This window comes from Magnolia sinica, chromosome 2, assembly GCF_029962835.1.
Source record: "Magnolia sinica isolate HGM2019 chromosome 2, MsV1, whole genome shotgun sequence".
NCBI classification, from domain to species: domain Eukaryota; kingdom Viridiplantae; phylum Streptophyta; class Magnoliopsida; order Magnoliales; family Magnoliaceae; genus Magnolia; species Magnolia sinica.
Window position 1 is genome coordinate 128,673,544 of NC_080574.1, and position 19,433 is coordinate 128,692,976.

Below are 19,433 nucleotides of genomic sequence, written 5' to 3' on the forward strand. Positions count from 1 at the left end.
TTCAGTTAGATTATGTTCACCAAATTCACATTTCAGTGTTATATTTTAGGACTGGCCACCAAGTTTGCAACTGTCAGAACTACAGAGAACACAACTAAAGAATCGGCTAATAAAGCACCATGAAATGAGGTGCTATTAAGTGAGGCACCAAGGGCTCGGCTTAACAACAAATATCCTAGGAATCCCTTCAATGATGAACCTCCCCAAACGCAACACAACACAAAAAAAGGGGGGGGGGGGAGGCGGGCGCGGAGAACTTACTTTAGAAAGGAGCCACTAATGGAGAGATGAGTTCCTCCTCAATCATGGAGGTGGAGGCAACGAGGAGGAGGGGACAAAGATAGGGACAAGCGAAATAGGAACACAATCACTGTAGGCTTACACCAGGGGTCAGCATTGAGACCATATCTTTTTGCATTGTTTATGGACGAGTTAAGGAGGCATTTTACAAGAAGAGTCCCATGGTGTATGTTGTTTACAGATGACATAGTTTTGATTGACAAGACAAGGGAGGGGTAAACTCAAAGCTAGAATTATGGAGGGATGCTTTAGAATCTAAAGGTTTTAAAATTAGTCGGACTAAGGCAAAACATATGGAATGTAATTTTAGTAACAATGGGAGTGGAAATAGGGAATTAGTTACAATTGCTCACAAGTACACCAAATTGAATATTTTCAATATATTGGGTAAATAAATTCATGAAAGCAAAAAGATTGAGAAGGATGTTGCTCATGGAATTCAAGCTGGTGGAAGACTTGGAGATGTGAGTCAGAGTTTCATGTGATTGTCATGCACCAATCAAATTGAAGGGCAAATTTTATAGGACAGCTATAAGATCAGCCGTGCTTTATGGAATAGAATTTTGGGCAGTTAAGAAAAAACATGTTCATAGAACGAGCTTAGATGAAATGAGGACGTCGAGATGGGTAAATGGAAAGAAGAGGAAGGATAGAATTAGAAATGAATGCATTCAAAGGAACTTAGTAGTGCCACCAATAGGTAATAAGATGAGGGAAAGTAAACTTAGATGGTGAGGTATCTGCAAGACTGCAATGGAGACCAAGAACATTGCTAGTTGGAAGGCTCTAAACGGCCAAGGGGAAGGCCCAAAAGGATGAGGATGGATGTGATAAGAAAAAACTTGATGACCTATGGTTTAACTAAGAATATGGTACTTGACAGAGTGGAATGGTGGAAAAGGATTCATGTAGCTGAACCCAATTAGTTGGGATAAGGCTTTGAGATGATTGTGGTGGTGGTGGTGGTGGTGGTGGTGTTGGTGATTCTTATTATTATTATGATAATGATGATGATGATGAGGATGACGACAACAACAATATTTTGATTAGTAAAAAGAATTCTTTCTTATTGTGTTTTTGCATAGAACCCTAGCAGTGGATAAATTTTCTTGTATCTCATAGCCTAAGGTACCGTTTGGTAAACTGAAAAATTAGTTCTGAAAATTAATCTTAGTGCTGAAAGATTAAAATGATGAATTTTAGTACTTTGTACTGATAAATCTGTTTGGTAATTTGTCTGAAAAAAGTCCTGATATCTGAAATTAAGCACTTTTTCCACAATAATCTGTTTGGCAAGCACAAACCATAAATGTATGAAAATTGACAATTTGTCATATTTGCCCCTATTGTCTCAATTCTATCTTCTATAGAATATGAGACAATATATACTACTGCCATGCCACAAAATTTGGCACACCTATACCCAATTCTTATAGATCTCTCAAATATAATATTTCAATTGATGGACCATGTACTATATTCTTCTTAATAGAATAATCATAACCCTTCGATTAGTGTCCTTGAATTGAACAAGTAAACATCTCATGTTTAACTAATAAAGGCTGATTTGAAGGTTAGGAACATCTGATTTGAAGGATAACAATTATTATTTAACCATATAAAGGCTTATTTGAAAGTGGTTGTTGTTGTTGTTGTTGTTATTTGCATGATCCATCCATAGTGTGCCATATGTTGGCAGCATTATTGATCATGAAACCAATAGGCCCAACTGTACGAACAAAACCCGAGATACAAAGTATACTCGGGTGGAGCATCATATAACTCCCCTTGTCAAGAGATGACTCACAACACATGATGATGTGGCATACTAACAGACATTGTGCCATTCATCTCTAGGGTTCCCACCTACAACACGCTTTTGGTTTGATGACCTAAAAAAATGCTTTGGTTATATATATATATATATACATACATATATATATATATATATATATATATATATATATATAAAAAATAAAATCTTGTCCCGTCGAATGAATGGGCCACACAAATAAAATTTTATCTAATAGGTGTACTAGCCATCAAATTTTTATCAACTATCATTCAACAATTCTTAGCTTAGACAGTCACAACCATCTAATTGATGGCATTTAATCACCACTTTTCCTGCATTGTGGTCCAGTTAAGATTTGGATCGACCTCTTTTTTTGTCTCATGCCCTAAATTAAGCTGGCAAAATGGATGGACGGCATGGATAAAACACATACATCGTTTTGGACCCACCGATCACCTTCATGTAGAATCTATTTAACCTATGCGTTGAATGATATTCCCTCTGCCATTAAAAAAATGAGATGGTCCACCTTGATGTTTATGTGAAATCCTTGCCCGTCCCACCATTTTGCCAACTTATTTTAGGGCATGAGCCCAAAAATGAGGCAAATCCAAATCTCAAGTGGACCACACCATAGGAAACAATGGTAGTTGTATGCCCACTGTTAAAAACTTCTCGAGGCCACAGAAGTTTTGGATCAAGCTGATATTTATGTTTTCCCTTCATACAGTTCTATGTGACCTTATGAACAGGTTGGATGGAAAATAAAAATCACATGGGCCGTAGGAAGTTTTCAACTATAGGAATTCAATCCCCACTGCTTCCTATGGTGTGGTGTGGTCCCCTTGAACCATTAATTTGCCTCCTTTTGGGGCTCATGCACTAAAATGATCTGTAAAAAATGGATGGACGGCGTGGATAAACCATATACATCATGGTGGGCCCCACAGATCCCCTAACAGGACCGTCCATCTCTAGCTAGGCCGTGGTGCGGGTAGTGCCCAATCCGCACAAAGTAATCAGCGTACGTAAGGGATCAGATTAGATGTGGCTCCAGGCTCACCCAAGACAGTGCAACCTTTACCGTGGGGCCCACCTTGATGTGTGTATTCTATATCCACGTTGTCCATCCGTTTTTACATACCATTTTAGTACATGAGCACCACAACAAAGAAGATCCAAATCTAAAGTGGACCATACTATTTGGAAACAATGGTGATTGAACGCCCTACCATTAAAAACTTCCTAGAGCCCACTGTAATGTTTATTTTCCATCTAACCTATTGATAAGGTCAAAAAACTAGATGAAGGGAAAAAACAAATATCAGCTTGATCCAAAACTTTTGTGGCCCATTAATAGTCAATCATCATTGTTTCCTATGGTATGGTCCACCTGAGCATTGGATCTACTTCATTTTTGGGCTCAAATGATCTTAAAAAATGTATGGATGGTGCGGATGTAGAATACAAACATCAAGGCGGGCCCAATGTAAGGGCCATGTCTTGGTTGAGGCCAGGGCACACCTAATCCGCTCCCAATATGCAATGTGCTCGGTGTTGACATGGCAAAGTTCTGCCAGCTCCACCTTGATGTATGTGTTAGATCTACACCGTCTATCCATTTTTTCAAATCATTCTAGGTCATGAGCCCAAAAATGAGGCAAATCCAAAACCCAGCAGTAGGCAAAATAGTTCAACAGTAGACATTTCTTTCCCCACTTTTCCCTCTTATGGCCTACTTGAGTTTCGGATCCGCCTCATTTTTTGTATGAAGTCCTAAAATGAGTTGGAAAAACGGATGAACAAAGTGTATTTCTCACAAAAATCACGGTGGCCCACCTAGCTTCCCAATGCAGCTACTTCCTGCGAGAGCCTTTCGACAAGAAATCTGCACCTGCCAACTCCTAGGTCTTGTAAGGTGTTCACATGATAAAGTTATGTGAGCCCTACCATGATGTATGTGTTATATCAACACCATCCATCCATTTTTTTCAGATCATTTTAGGTCATGAGGCAAAAAAAAAATAAAATGAGTAAGATCTAAAGCTCAAGTGGACCACACCATAGAAAATAGTGGGAATTGAATGCCTAACATTGAAAACTTCTCGAGGGCCACAAAAGTTTTGGATCAAGCTGATATTTTTGTTTTCCCTTAATCCAGGTTTGTGTGACCTTATGAACAAATTTGGTGGCAGATAAACATCAAGGTGGTCCCTAGGAAGGTTTCAACGGTGGGCATCATCATCCCCACATTTTTTATGGTGTGGTCCACTTGAGCTTTCAGTTTGCCTCATTTTTTGTCTCATGCCCTAAAATAATTTTGCAAAATGGATGAACGGTGTGGATGCATACATCATGATGGGGGCCAAAAAACTTTGCCACATCAACGCATCAACACGGCTTCTACCTTACGCAGAAGTCCTGTAAAAGCTTCCAGTGGAAGGGCAAAGTTGCCATTCACAAAATAATAATAATAATAATAATAATAATGATGATGATGATGATAAAATAAAATTAAAAATTAAAAATTAAAATAAATTAAAATAAATATAACTCAAAATCACTTACCGCATTCCACGTTAAGTTTTAAGTCATAAGAGGGAAGCTTTAAAAAAAATCTTATTTTTTTAGTGAAAAATTGAATTGAGCCATTAATTTTTTGGATTTATCAAACGATTTGAATTCGGGAAAATCATTGAAAACATGCCATATCAATGATAAGTGCCAAAAATAAGTTTTACCAAACGGGCCCTAAGTGTCTGAGAAGTGAACTTAATCACCCATGAAGACTCAGCACTTCTTTGTACGGTTTTTTATCTACTATGGGGAATCAGCAACATCCACCAAGCAGCCAACAGCTTGTCAAAAACCCAACCTATGAAGGTGTCAATAATACTCATCTTGGTAATTTCTAATTTTCATATCAGGAATAGGCCTTACCAAGCCCCCATTAAAGGTTATGGCCATGGTTCAGTTACAAAATTGCATTTTGCTTCCTTTAACAGATGACTAGCAATTAAGATTTGTAAATTGAAGCCGATGAAGTTCGATTCGCTCATCTGTAACCAATGCCATTTGTTTGTGACCTAGTATACAACTGCAAACCAAGGATCTTGTTGATTCTCGTGGTGTTATCCATTGGTGATTGTTTGTAAGAATATATTAACCATGGATCTAAAGTGAAGGAGTGGTCACTAACACCCTGGTGGATGACAAGTTTACGTACAACCCACCACATGTGCCAATATGTCATATATGTAGATTTGAACCATGCATGAGGTGGGTCCCTCCATGAAGATCACCTGGTGAAAAGATTGGGTAAGTCCACTTATTAGGCAGGGCACTTGGTACAAAAACAATGGGGTCGAAATCAGGCACGGCAATCGTCTGATTCGACGTACATGTTTGGCTTTCCTTACGAGTGGAACGGCCTCATTCTTTATCCAGGTAATCATCATTGCAGGGTCCAACTCATGCACAGCCCAGATCACCTAGACGTGAAACGTTGCCAAGAGTGCTTGAGTGGATGTTAGCTTAAGGTCCACAACTTTTTGTGATCATTCATCTTTCAATACCATGTTCCGGATTCCATTGTGCGGAAGAAACTATTTCTAATATATGCTAAGAAGAAACAAGAAAAAAATTTGTCATCATGCTGCATGAAGGAAAGGTTGATCGAACAAATACCAGAACATAATCAACAATGAGCAACTTTGATCAACACATCATAATCATCATCATCTAAACCCTATCCCAGTTAATTGGGTTCGGCTAAGAAAGTAGCCCGTCCAGGTACATTTTTTTCAAGTTGATTTGAAAGTAATGCGATTGAAATTTGGAGATCATCAATATCTAGTTGGACAAAGTGTGAAGATAAGTGGCAATGGATTCCAGTGCAGGAGTGGTGAAGCATCTATTTCAAAATGTTAGCAAAGCATAAACAGCTGGGAAGTAGTAGGAGCAGGAGCACCAAACCAAAGTGCAAAATAAAGTGAGGCACCTAGTTAAGGATGATGCAACCAGTGTTCAAATTATCTCCGACATTATCGAAATATCTCCAATATTATCTTTATCTCCAGCTCAATGATACCGATAACACTGGTAGCGATAACGCTGGTAGTATCAGAAATTCCAGGCATTAGCAATATATCGCTAAGTATCGCCAACGTATCAATATCGCTAATTTAATCGTCAATATTTTCAATTATGTAAATTCTAAGTGTCACTTGTATTGACAATGCATCGACAATATTTTCAACTATGTAAATTCTAGGTAATGCTTGTATCATACTAGGTATTGATGATATTTTAATAATATTGCCAACATATTGATATCATTAAAAAAATTTATTAGAAAATTTTCTATTTCAATTTTTTTCATGGTCACGTGGTTGTATGTAGTGTTCAATTTGTCATTGATAATATTGATAATATCTCAATATTATTTATATCGCAACATGCAAGATATTAAGACCATGATCTTTCGTTGCATTTCCAATTGTTGATGATTTCTTGGTGAAATATCATGTGTTGTTGATATTTTGCAACATCAATGGATGTTTGGATGATTAAATAGGCCGGAGAGGATGGTTGGACTAATTTCTTACAACAACACACACTTTTAAGGGCCCATTAAATGGAAACTTGTTATGTATGCATTTTTTTAATTTCTAAATATGCAAATATGTACATTTCAACATCTTTTGAAGTTTCGCTAAAAATTCCACCGTCATGCCTATATTTCTCCACATTTCCGGTTATCAGCAATATTATCGGCGATAATCAATATTGTTTATGTATACCTGGCTAGCGAAACTTGTAGTGATACCGATACTTTGAACACTGGATGCAACCAAGCATCAATGTGGATGCTGAGTAAGGAAACTAAATTTTGATTATTTCAACCTTATCAGACTAATAACTGCATTCAATATAATAGTGCTGCCAAAAATGCGCTCTTTAATAACTAATAGCATGTAGTAGTGAAAATAATATGCAAAAATGCAACCTTCATTTATCTCAACATCACTGTAAAAAAAGAAAAGCAATGCACCACAAGTATCTTACTGGGTCTTCCAATTAATATCTGAATTCTTACACTACGTTAGATGTATGAGTGAACTGAATTGCGAACATTCAGTTGAGTACAAAATAGTGATGTTTCATGGTATTCATAATGATGAAGTAACCCTTGAATACCAATGAAGTTTCTTTCAAGTTCAACTTGAAGGTAGTTAACGGATGTGGAGATGTGGGCCCGCCATATTGAAAGTGTATTGTATTCCTTTTTTTTTTTTGTAGTCTGTATACTCTACTGTGTACCATATCTTTATATCAATATATGTTAAGAGGGGTGTGGTAGAGGACATACAAATACAACACAAAAACCCTAGCCTTTTCCACCCCTTTTTCTTGTCTATTTCTCACATCTTCTTCCAATCATGTCATTCTCCTACAACCTTCATCTACTTGGTATCAAAGCCTTCCCTTTTGATTGAGTGTTTGATCAGAGCTATTGGAGACTACTGACGTTAGCATCCGTATGGCTGACGTCAGCAACTATACTATCCATAAGGACTTGTGATCTAAGAAGGGTATGGGTTGATAGATCTTGATTTTAAAAGATTTTATGGTGATTTTTGTGGATTTTTGTGGAATCATTTAAGTTGTGTTTTGAGCCCCACAAGGCATGTTTCCGAAACGGCCCATTTTCGAGTTTTTTTTGTCATTTCTCTCAATCGAAGGAATTTTTTTGAGAAATTTCTCCACATGGTTGGTTGGATTCACTGTTATTGACCATCCGTACATGAATTTTACTCCATCATTGGAGATTTAGCAAGTTTTGGGGGTTTTCCATGTGCGGTTCCACTGTTTTGGGCCTTTTTTGGAAGGAAAATGATGGGGGTTCCATTGTTTTGTGGGATTCCATGTGCCTAACATACATCAGGCCTTGTTTTGCTCTATCTTTGTTGAGATTCAGGTCCGTTATATGAGGGTTTCAAATTTCTGAACGTTTGAGCCGTTGACGATACACGGAAAGTTGGGTGTATATGCTATCCTGTTGTGGATTGCTTGATTGATCTTTGTTTATATATCTGGTTGTTATCAGCCTTATCTATTACTCTAGTATGGAGGATAAGCTCCCTTCTGGAGCTATTATGGGGCCCTCCGAGTCACACCCTATTGATCACCACGATCAAGTTGAATGGGAATAATCATTTACAATGGGCCCAATCGATCAAGCTCTTTCTAGGTGGAAGAGAGAGCCTTTCGTATATCTTGGATGACCCTCCTGACTCTATAGATGAGCATTTCAAAACCTAGACCAAAGAAAATTACCAAGTCATGGCCTAGCTTCTAAACAACATGAAGGCTACAATTAGCAACTTTGTTATGTTTTTGATATCAACTAAAAAGATATGGGATACTATCTGCGACATGTATTCAAAAGATAGCAATATATCAAGAGTGTATAAGTTGATCTCGGACATATGTAAGCTTCAACAAGATGCCAAGAGCCTAAATGAGTATTTCATTACTTTACGTGGTATGTGGGATAAGCTAGATGTGTAACATCCTCTTCCCACTCACTGTACTCAAGACCATGAACTCATTCGGCAACAACGTGAAGAGACTCAAATTATGCAATTCTCACCAAATTAAACCCAAAATACTAAAGTGTATACCGTAAAATCTTAGCTATGAAGCCCCTTCCTTCACTTTCGATGGTCTATGCTCTTATTCAAAGAGTTGATGTCCCATCTCCTACTATTCCTGTGGACACCAACAGATCCGCATATATAACTATAGATCGCCCTTCTCCTAGTTCCAATTCTATGGCTCCTAGCTGGAGCTCCCCGATAGTAATCATTCTCCTAGTTATGGTGGTCGACGCAGGGGTCGAGCTCATGACAGAGGCGGTCGTGGTAACTGTACTTTTGGTGAACGTGGTCGTGATCGTGATGGTTCTCCTCATTCTTGCACCCATTGCGGTGGTACTCATCATACAATTGATCGATGTTGAGATATTGTTGGCCGACCTTCATAGGCAGGTACTTGTATGACCGGTACAATGTCATCTGATTCTAAGAAGACTCGTTCGATGCCTTCAGCATTATCTTACGACATGTCTACTTCAGGTAATTCGGTCACTATATCCAGGGAGGCGTATGATGCTTTGATGTATGGTGATAATCAAGACGTGAGTTCTATTTCCAACACTAGCTTGGCCCGAGCAGGTACTGCCCTCCATGTGTCCTCTTCGTCTCCCTCTTGGGTCATTGATTCTGGGGCTACATCTCACATGACTAGTAAGTTCCACCTTTTTTACTCTTATCAAACTTCTAGTCAGCCTAGCTTTCTTACAGTTGCAGATGGTAATCAATCTTGCATCTCTAAGACTGGTTCCATTACCCTATCTCCCTCCATGCAGTCATCTTTTATTCTGCATGTTACTTCTTTTCCATTGAACCTATTGTCTGTTACCTCTCTTACCAAACCATTAAATTGCTCTGTAACATTGTTCCCATCTCATTGTGTCTTACAAGACCTCTAGACGAAGCAGATGATTGGTGTGAGCCATGAACATACTGGGGTTCACTTTCTCAATGATACTCATGCGAGTCCTATGAGCCTTTTGTCCTTGGATAGAGACTTTGTATCTAGATGGCATTGTTGTTTAGGACATCCATCCTTATCAAGATTAAAACTTATATTTCCTTCCATTAATGTTCTTAAGCCATTATGTTGTAATAATTATGAATTTTCTAAGCATCATAGAATTGTGTTTCCTCCCAACTCAACTGGACAGAAGCCCAGACCTTTTGAACTAGTTCATTCTGATGTGTGGGGTCCGACACCTATTGATTCTACCTTTGGTTACAAATATTTTGTCTTTCATTAATGACCATTCCCGAATGACATGGATCAATCTATGAAATTTAAACATGAAGTGTTTGATATATTCGAGGCCTTTTATAATGAAGTTGCCAACCAATTCCTACATTCCATTAAAGTTCTTCACTCTGACAATGAGAGCAAATATATATCGAAATCCTTCTTGAGTTTTTTGCAGGATCATGGTATACTATCTTAGACTTCTTTCCCAAGGACTCCCCAACAAAATGGTTGCTGAAAGAAAGAATCACCATCTTCTCATGGTTATTCATGCTCTCCTCAGTATAAATGTTCTGAAACGTTTTTAAGATGATGCTTTACTTACTGTTGCCTTTCTTATTAATAAACTTCCATCTCGATTTCTACAAAATAAATTTTTTTTGAAAATCCTTCATCCTTGTGACAACGCATTTCCATTATCCCCCGGAGTTTTTGGATGCATCTGTTTTGATCACAAACTGATGGCAGTAATGAAAAGTTAAGTCCTCAATCCGAAACATGTGTAGTTTTGGGATATTCTCAATCTCAAAAGGGTTATAAATGATATAATCTCCTAACTCCAAAGAAATTTGTTGGTGGATGTCACTTTCTTTGAGGACATTCCCTACTTCTCACCTGAAGAGAATTCGCTACATGATCCTCTTGCAAGTCAGGGGAAGTCTTTGTTAAATCACCCCAATCCTCTTCTAATTCCCTCTCTTGATGAAGATTCCCATCCTCCTGAACCTCTCAAACCATTTTGTATGTACCAATTACAGAAAAAATCCCCCACTACTCACACTCCCATTATACCATCTACTTCTCATGGAGATGTAGGTACGATTCTTCCATCTTCTGATGATCTCCCTATTGCTTTACATAAATCTACTCATGCATGTACTCGTCATCCTATCGATCATTATGTCTCTTTTTGGTGTTTGTCTCCTACCTTCAGGATCTTCACTACTTTGGTCTCTTCCTCTATTCCTAGGACTCTCAGGGAGGCCATCAGTAGCTCTGACTGGAAGCAAGCTATGATAGAAGAAATGCATGCACACGACAAAATGATACCTAAGAACTAGTTTCCTTGCCTAAGGATAAACAAGTCGTGTGGTGCCGTTGGGTTTATTCTATTAACTACCTCCCAGATGGATTGATTGACAGATACAAGGTTCGATTAGTAACCAAAGGCTACACTCAAACATATGGTGTGGACTACTTTGAGACTTTCTCACTCGTAGCAAAGCTCAACTCAATCCGCATGATCATCTCTTTGGTTGCAAATCTGTCTTGGTCGTTATTCTAGTTGAACGTGAAGAATGCCTTTCTACATGATGACCTTGTTGAGGAAGTCTATATGGATCCACCACCAGGTTTTTCTTTAACCAATGGATCACATCAGGTATGCCACCTTAAGAAGTCTATTTATGGCCTTAAGCAGTCTCTTCAAGCCTGGTTTGACAAGTTTAGCCATTTATTGTTAGACTTCGGATTTGCTCGTAGTCATTCAGATCTCTCTCTCTCTTCATTTGTTGGCGTACTTTTGGGATTATAGTTTTGCTAGTCTACATTGATGACATCATCTTGGCTGGTGATGATGTTGCAGGCATTACTAACCTCAAATCCTTCCTTCAAGAGCGCTTTGCAATAAAGGATTTAGGTACTCTTCGCTATTTTCTTGGTATTGAGATGACTAGATCTAAATCTAGCATTGTCCTATCACAATGGAAATATGTTCTCGACCTCTTATCTGAGAGTGGAATGCTTGGGTGTCATCTAGTTGCCACCCCTATGGATGTCGCCCAGAAGCTTGATATTAATGATGGCAGCCCCCTATCAGATCCGGGCATATATCGTTCTTTAGGTCATCTCATTTGCCTAACTATTACCCGACTTGATCTATCATATGCAGTAGGGGTGGTGAGCTAATTTATGCATGCTCTTCGTACAACACATCTCACCACCATATATCAGATCCTTCGTTACATCAAAATGGCTCCTTGTAAAGGCCTATGATTTCAGCGACATGATCATCTTCATATCTCCGGTTACTCTGATGCTGATTGTGCCAGTAGCCTTTATGATCGGAGGTCTACATCTAGTTATCGCACTTTTGTCGATAGGAATTTGGTCACCTAGAAGACTAAGAAGCAGTCAGTAGTTACTCGATCCTTTGCAGAAGCTTAATATAGGGCAATGGCGCATGCAACGTGTGAACTTATGTAGCTCCGGACATTGTTATGAGAACTTGGGTACTCCTCTCTTGATCTTATTCCTCTACACTATGATAATCAAGTCACTATTCATATAGCCAACAATCGTGTATTTCATAAGCGCATAAAACATATTAAATGGATTGTCACTTCATTCATGAAAAGGTGGTTTGCTAAGGAAATTTCCAATTCATTTATTCGTTCAAGTGAACAACTGGCTGAGATGTTCAATAAATCTCTTGGTCAGGACGTCTTATGTTGTCTAGTGGACAAGTTAAGCATGATTGCCATCTATGCTCCAATTTAAGGGGGAGTATTGAAGGTGTATTGTATTCCTTTTTGTGTGTTTAGGCATAGTTTGTATACACTGTTGTGTACCATATCTTTATATCAATATGTGTTAAGAGGAGTGCTATAGAGAGAAAATACAACACAAAAACCCTAACCTTTTTACTCCCTTTCTCGTCTCTCTCACCTTTTCTTCCAATCATCCCATTCTTCTACAACCTTCATCTACTGGCCATACCACTGTACTACCCAGCTAAACTTTGTTTTTAGTTATTTTTCTTATAATCAGTTCTTTAGTTTGCTTTGGGACATGTTGGGTATTTTTTCTTTTGTTATTAAGGGCATTTTTGTTATATTGACTTCTTATTATTAATATAAAGGGGAGAGGGTAGGCATCCAACCCTAGCTCACCTTTCCTCTCTTCAAAAAAAAAAAAAAAACTAAATCTATGTGGGTCGTACAGTGGTACAGCCCACATCTCCACATCCATTAACAGTAACCTAATAACAATTTGAAGCCTAGACCTTCAATATGAATGCTAAGAGAATCACGAATTGGATATTTCCACTTTATTAGGCATAAATTGCAATTCAATTCAATATTGCATCCAAACACGTTCCCAATGCCCTCTCATCGTATAGCATCTCCTATCACATACAGTTCTTGAGTATTATGTTATACTATATCTAGAAACCAAACTTCAGTAGAAAGAGAACAAACCTGGCAATGCAAGGTTTGGGGTACTTTCCACTTTCTATGATCAGCCGAATCAATTAAAAGCCCAGCAGCTATAAGAGGTCCTATGCGATCTTCTCCTGGCTTGACTTCCAAAAGAAACTCTGGGCCATGCTGGATAGACATCCATTTAGATAGCCCTGTATGCATAGCCACCAATATTAGCTGCATTCGTCTTTCAAAAGATGTAATGGTATGCTAAGCTCAGAACTTGGGAGAGTAAGAATAGCATGAGAAGTGAATTGAAATTGGATATGCTAATCATCAAAACCAATCATGTTGAATTGTAGATAGTGATTTTCTGTAGAGGAACGCTAATATCACATGCCATTGTCACACACACACCTCCATGGGAAACATTGCACAGCATACAGAATGCATCCAGTGGGCCTCAACATGGATGGGCCATAGTCCAAAAATAACACCAGTCCAGATATCCTAATAGCTGGAATGTAGGGTGTGAACTGTTGGTATCCTTTTAGCCATCTCATTCCACTCAAAGCCCCTCCCATCAGATGGTCAGGTTTGCCTGATTGGACTACGGCCCAACCATAATACATCCACAGTGGGCCTCACCATATGTGTGGTCAAGATGCCATGAATGTTAGCCATGTACCATGAAAATACATTGACAACTGCATTTGACATTAGCATTCCTCTTTTATGTAATATAGACAGCTAAAATTGCAAATGAGTGAGGCGCCGTTTGGCACCATGGAAACTATAGTAATCAGTGATGATAGGTGGTAAAAGCAAAAAAGCAAGTGCGTTTAGTAGATGTGCGGCGGTCGTAAATGGATTCCCATTACCACCGCTTCAAGCGTTTTGCTTTCCCCGGCTAGAGGCATGATTTCGATTCCCATTACTGTGGATTACCATGGATTATATCAACATGAATTACAAAGTGGGCTTCACTTTGACAATTGGTGGGCTCCATCATGATCTTTAAGTGAAATCCACTCTGATCACTTGGTGTGTCACCCCGTTTTAGCCGTAGGGCCCAACAATCAGCCTTGTCCGAATTTAGGTGGGCCACACGAAGGGAAACAAGTGGGAGAGGGATGCCCATCCTTGATTTTTTCAGGGCCCACCGTGACAATTATATGAAATCCACTCTAACCATTAGATGCATAGGCCTCAGGACAAAAATCAGGCCCATCATTGATTCACATGGGCCACATGAAAGGAAACAATTTGGAGGGTCAGCTTTGTTGTTTCCCTTTGTATGGCCCACTTGAATCATGAGTCAAGCGGATTTTTGGGCCTTACCACTAAAATAAAGTAACACACCTAGTGATCGCGGTGGATTTTACGTAAACATCACAATGAGCCATGTTTGAGAATTTTTCAGGTGTGGATGGGTGCACATAGAGGATTTCTACATGAAAATGGCATAAATTTGACTTTATTAGTTAGCCCCACCGTGATGTTTAAGTGAAATCCAACCCGATCACTTGGTGCGTCACCCCATTTTAGCCATAGGGCCCAAAAATTAGTAAGGTCTGTTATTCAAGTGGGCAATATGAAGGGAAACAGTTGGGAGAGGGATGCCATGTATATTGTTTCCAATCATATGGTCCAACTGAATCATGGACCAGGCTTATTTTTTAGCCCTACAACTAAAACAGAGTGATGCACCTAAGGATCGAGGTGGATTTCACTTAAACATCACAGTGGACCACATGTGTAAATTGGTAGAATGTGTATCATGCATGTAGAGAAGGCGCCAAATGCAAATTTGGATTCACATGGAATCCATCTGCATGCCAAACACAACTGCAGATTCCAATTCACATGGATTCCATGATAATTGTAATCTGGATTCCAATTCACATGGAATCCATGGTGCCAAACAACCCCTGATGTTCATCTTCGTGGAAAGAAACACTACAATGAGATCTTTAAAACAATTCTAGTCCAAGTAGAAGTCTTCAAGTAAGAGTCCTCGCTTCTGCCTCTTTCCTGTTCCAACATTAGAGTGGATTCTCATTGGGAACAATATACCAAGCTATAAATCATTACACGAGTAATCCTAGCCCAAATAAAAAAGAATATTTGTAGGATCAATTGAGGTTGGATTTGTTGATATACTAGTCCAGATCAAAATATTATGCAAAAAAAATAAAGATCAGAACAGCAAGAACCAAAGAGATAATTACTACCGAAGTAAATAAAATCATGCCTCCTTATGCAAACCTTGTATATTTATATCTCCGAGTTTCAACTTCCCACATATGAAAACTGTGTGAACAAGAGGTTCTGGGCCAAATTCAGGTTCTTCTATATACTTCCAGAACACCCAATGTTCTTCTATTGATCTTCCCACACCCACTTGTGAAAGAACCTACCAATCCATCGGCATAAATATGTTATGACTTAACAAGGGAACTTTACGAAGCAGATTAGAATTTTCATTATACCAAATGAACCAAACATATTATCTTTTGTAGTAAATGCAAAAGAAAAGGTAGTGGACTAATGAAAACATGAAAACAAAATTGCAGAAACATTCAAACTAACAATATGACCAGACATTTTCTATAACCAACATAATTAAATGACTGTTCTCAAAAGGTTTTGTGTAGAGGAAGCTCCAAATCCTTTTTAAGTAGATTGCCGTATCCATAACATGGTGTGTTGTAACGGCCGTAACAGCCATTATGTAACAGTAACGGTGCCAACCATTATGCATTACGGGGCCATAATGGCCATTATGGAAAAAATAACCCATATCAACCTCGTTACGACCCCTGCAACAGCCGTAACGGTCCATTATGAGGCCAATACAGATTTTTTTCTCAGTTTTTTTTCAAAAAAAAAAAAAAACAGGAGAGACCATAATAACTGTTATGGCCCTTACGGCCACCATTACCGTTACACCACACCTTGATCAATAACAAAAGCCATTTCTGATCTATAAGTAATGATAGAGATTGTGGCCTTAGTAAAAAATGTAAAATTCCAATATTCAAGGGATGGGATTCTGACAGGCTCAAAAGAACACCAAGGTGAAGGCGTGACAATTAAACCAATTCTAAAGTCAACCAAATAAATAATGTACTAGAGGTCTAAGGGAGTTGTTTGGATGTCCTCCAGAATGTGGATGGTGCATTAAGACAATTAAACCAGTTCCTAAATCAACCAAATCATAAATACTGTACCAGAAGGCTAAAGAAGTTGTTTGGATGTCCTCCAGAATGCGGATGGTGCATTAGAACTTGCACACATCCATGCCTGGGGAAACAGGTGCAGGAAATGCTAACACTCCTGCCCGCAAAAAAACAGCCCAAGATCAGAGTGAAACAGTAACAACTGGGAGCCATTATCATTCATTTCTCATTTTTTGCAGTGGACAGGCAGTCCTCTATGCATTTCCGGTACATCCAAACAGGCCCTTAATATGACAGCCAAACATCAAAACAAAATTCAGGTCTCAAGTAACCTTAGTAGATTGATGATATTATCAAAAGCATCTCCCTGATCATTTTCAATATTGTTTCGGTTGTGGGGAAAGAAAGCAAGAAAAGAAAAAAAAAGATGACTTCTCCTATGATAAGACATTTCCAGCTAATTGGATATTGCAAAAGATTTTTGGAATCCAAATCAAAGACTGGTACCATTGGAATCCATAGGAATCTATTTTTGGATACAATTTTGTAACCATTGCATGGGAGAATTTTGTTTCTTGGGCTTAAGCAAGCAACCCCTTGTTTACGGAGTCCTTCATGAAGGAGTGGGAGAAAATTAATCATTGGGCAATTATAACCATTTCCTATTCTTTTGTTTTCCCACGATCCAAACAGGCGAGGAAGATTTCTCTATTAGATTTTCAAGTTTTCTCACTCAATTCATACTAAATTTCCAAGAAAACCTCACGGCAATGAGATACCCTGATTAATTTGCAGACGTTTGGTTTGGCATCAGAATTATATATTCTTGTTTAATTGGTTCAGTACTAAATTTAGAAGAAAATTTCAGTTTCAATGGACTTTTTTCCAGATTTTCTGGTTTGTGTTTAGATTTCTTCATTTCATTTGTTTATATTTACTACAAATTTGATAGCTCTATAGTATATTCCACCACATTAGTGAAGTACCACTCCATCAAACCACAATGTAAGGTACTAAAAGCATTCTCTGTGGAACAGGTACCTTACATACACATGCAAATAAGGACAGTGATCGAAACAGTGGATCTGGTGTGCTGCCATGCAGATGGGCCATAACATAAAAATTGCAACTGTCAGACAATCTAACAGATAAATTTTGACGGTTGGATGTGGACTCTTGATCATTTTTTTTCGTCACTGTTATGTTAGCCATCCATTTTCCTGTGGCTGATCAGGTGGCCACCAATATTCCAATTGCTTATTTTTTTAATTATATACCACCGAAATGATGGCCCAAGAAATCAAAGGTCCTGATCAACGAGTGCCAACATGTATGCTGTTGATGTTTTTGACTGAAGAGGTTGGATCCACCACAAAAGCTTTGGAGGTTAAGCTTAACCTACAACGGGATATGTGGGGGCCACCATGCTTTGTTCATAGCATTCTATCTGTCCATCACGTGCGCCCCCTCAGGTTCTCCTTGGCACCCACAAATCAAACCAATACAGAACTCGGGTGGACCACACCAAAGGCAACAGTTGGGAAAGGGCCCACTATTAAAGACCTTCCAGATTATGTGTGGAGTCCACCATGTTTGAATGCCATCCAATCCATTCAGAAGATGTGCCCCACCAGGATGAATAAACACCCAAAAATCAGCCCACTCCTAAACTTACGTGGGCCACACCACGTGATTTTAGAGGTTTCAGGCATGATTTTACATGGCGTGGCCCCACCTGAGTTTTGGATTGGCCTGATTTCCAAGGAGAACATGAGGGGATGCACATGACAGATGGATTGGATATCATGCACACATCACGGTGGGCCCCATACATCGCGTTGTAGGTTAAGCTTAACCTACAAAGCTTTCTAGTGGATCCGGCCTCTAGATTGGATAGCTAGAACAGCAATCTTCAACCTTTATTGTAGTAGTTGTTGAAAAATCCAAGGAATAGCTTTCAAAGACGAACTATACGTACTCTGCCAGAGTATGGCACATCATATGCACGCGCATTCTCACCATACATGTGGAATGCGTATTTCTTCCAAATCATCTGCCCCACTGTGGATAATACTCAGCCAAAAATCACATCTAAGAGACAATCTATAGTGGGCCCTTCATTAGGACGGTTCAGATGGGAGCAGGAAAATTCCACGTGTATAATTGGTGAGTGCGTTGCATGATATTCCATGCTCCAGCAGACCATGGTAATAATTCACTCATTTCCGGAAAAAATCAAGAGCACCCCTGACGCCATTACCTGATCGAGAGCGGAGTCAACGTCGAAGGCGCCGAGATTGAGCCGATCGGTGCAAGCATCCGCACAGTCGATGGCCAGAGAAGATCGAGATCCATGAGGAAGAGGATTCAACGGAGCAGATGGCAAGTCCCAGAGATCGGAATCGACGTAATTCGAGTATTCTTCTTCTGGAAGTTTGGGTGGAGGAGTCTGACGAACGAGAAGGGTATTTTCGTCATTATCGGAGGAGCTTTGGATGATGACTGCGAGTCTGTAGACGGCCATCGAAATTGGAGAGAGAGAGAGAGAGAGAGAGAGAGAGAGAGAGAGAGAGCTGAAATTAAAGAAGCTTTGGAAATGAGTAAGGCGGGTGGACAGTTGAAAGAGTACAGACTATGAAGAAGAGGCCGGAGGGAGTAATTTGATACTCGGCTGCTTAAGATACTTGATACGCGGTACTTGGAAATTGCAACGTGGCATATATTAACTCAAATTAAACCGATTGAATTGTGGAACCCACCGCCACTCAGTCACAGTCCCAAAATAAGATTGGTTGGATAAATATAAGCTCTGATTAGTGGACCATTTATGTAGATACCGAGGGAGTGATTAGGTGCAGCCTAGACCTCACAGAGGACGGTACATCCCTTACCGTGGGGCCCAATTTGATGTATTTATTGTACATCCATGCGGTCCAATCGTTTTTCCAGAGTCTTTTAGGTCATGAGTCCAAACATGAAACAAATATAAATTCCTGGTGGACCGTCCTAGAAGAAACAGTAGTGGATGAATGCTCCACAATTAGAAACTTCCTATGGAATATATTAATGTTTTCATAAGTTTTATTTCCAATCCCAACTGTTGATAAGGTCAAAAAA

The 19,433-nt window shown here is 39.1% G+C and overlaps 1 protein-coding gene across 5 annotated transcripts in view; it reads right to left on the reverse strand.

The window, feature by feature from the left end:
* The window catches only part of LOC131237621 (uncharacterized), a 66,639-nt gene extending 47,566 nt beyond the window's left edge, over window positions 1–19,073 (reverse strand). For 2 of the 5 annotated variants that reach the window (XR_009167334.1, XM_058235490.1), the window contains exons 1-3: window positions 18,577–19,070; window positions 15,403–15,550; window positions 13,192–13,346 (exon numbers count right to left, since the gene is read on the reverse strand). Coding sequence is in view for 4 of the 5 variants with exons in the window: in XM_058235490.1 (XP_058091473.1) it covers window positions 13,192–13,346; window positions 15,403–15,550; window positions 18,577–18,840 (567 nt within the window). In the remaining variant the exon portion in view is untranslated. Of the gene's footprint in view, window positions 1–13,191; window positions 13,347–15,402; window positions 15,551–18,576 lie in introns of all 5 variants that reach the window. The other 3 variants (XM_058235489.1, XM_058235491.1, XM_058235492.1) reach the window with 2 other exon arrangements.
* Between the last annotated feature and the right edge of the window lie 360 nt (window positions 19,074–19,433).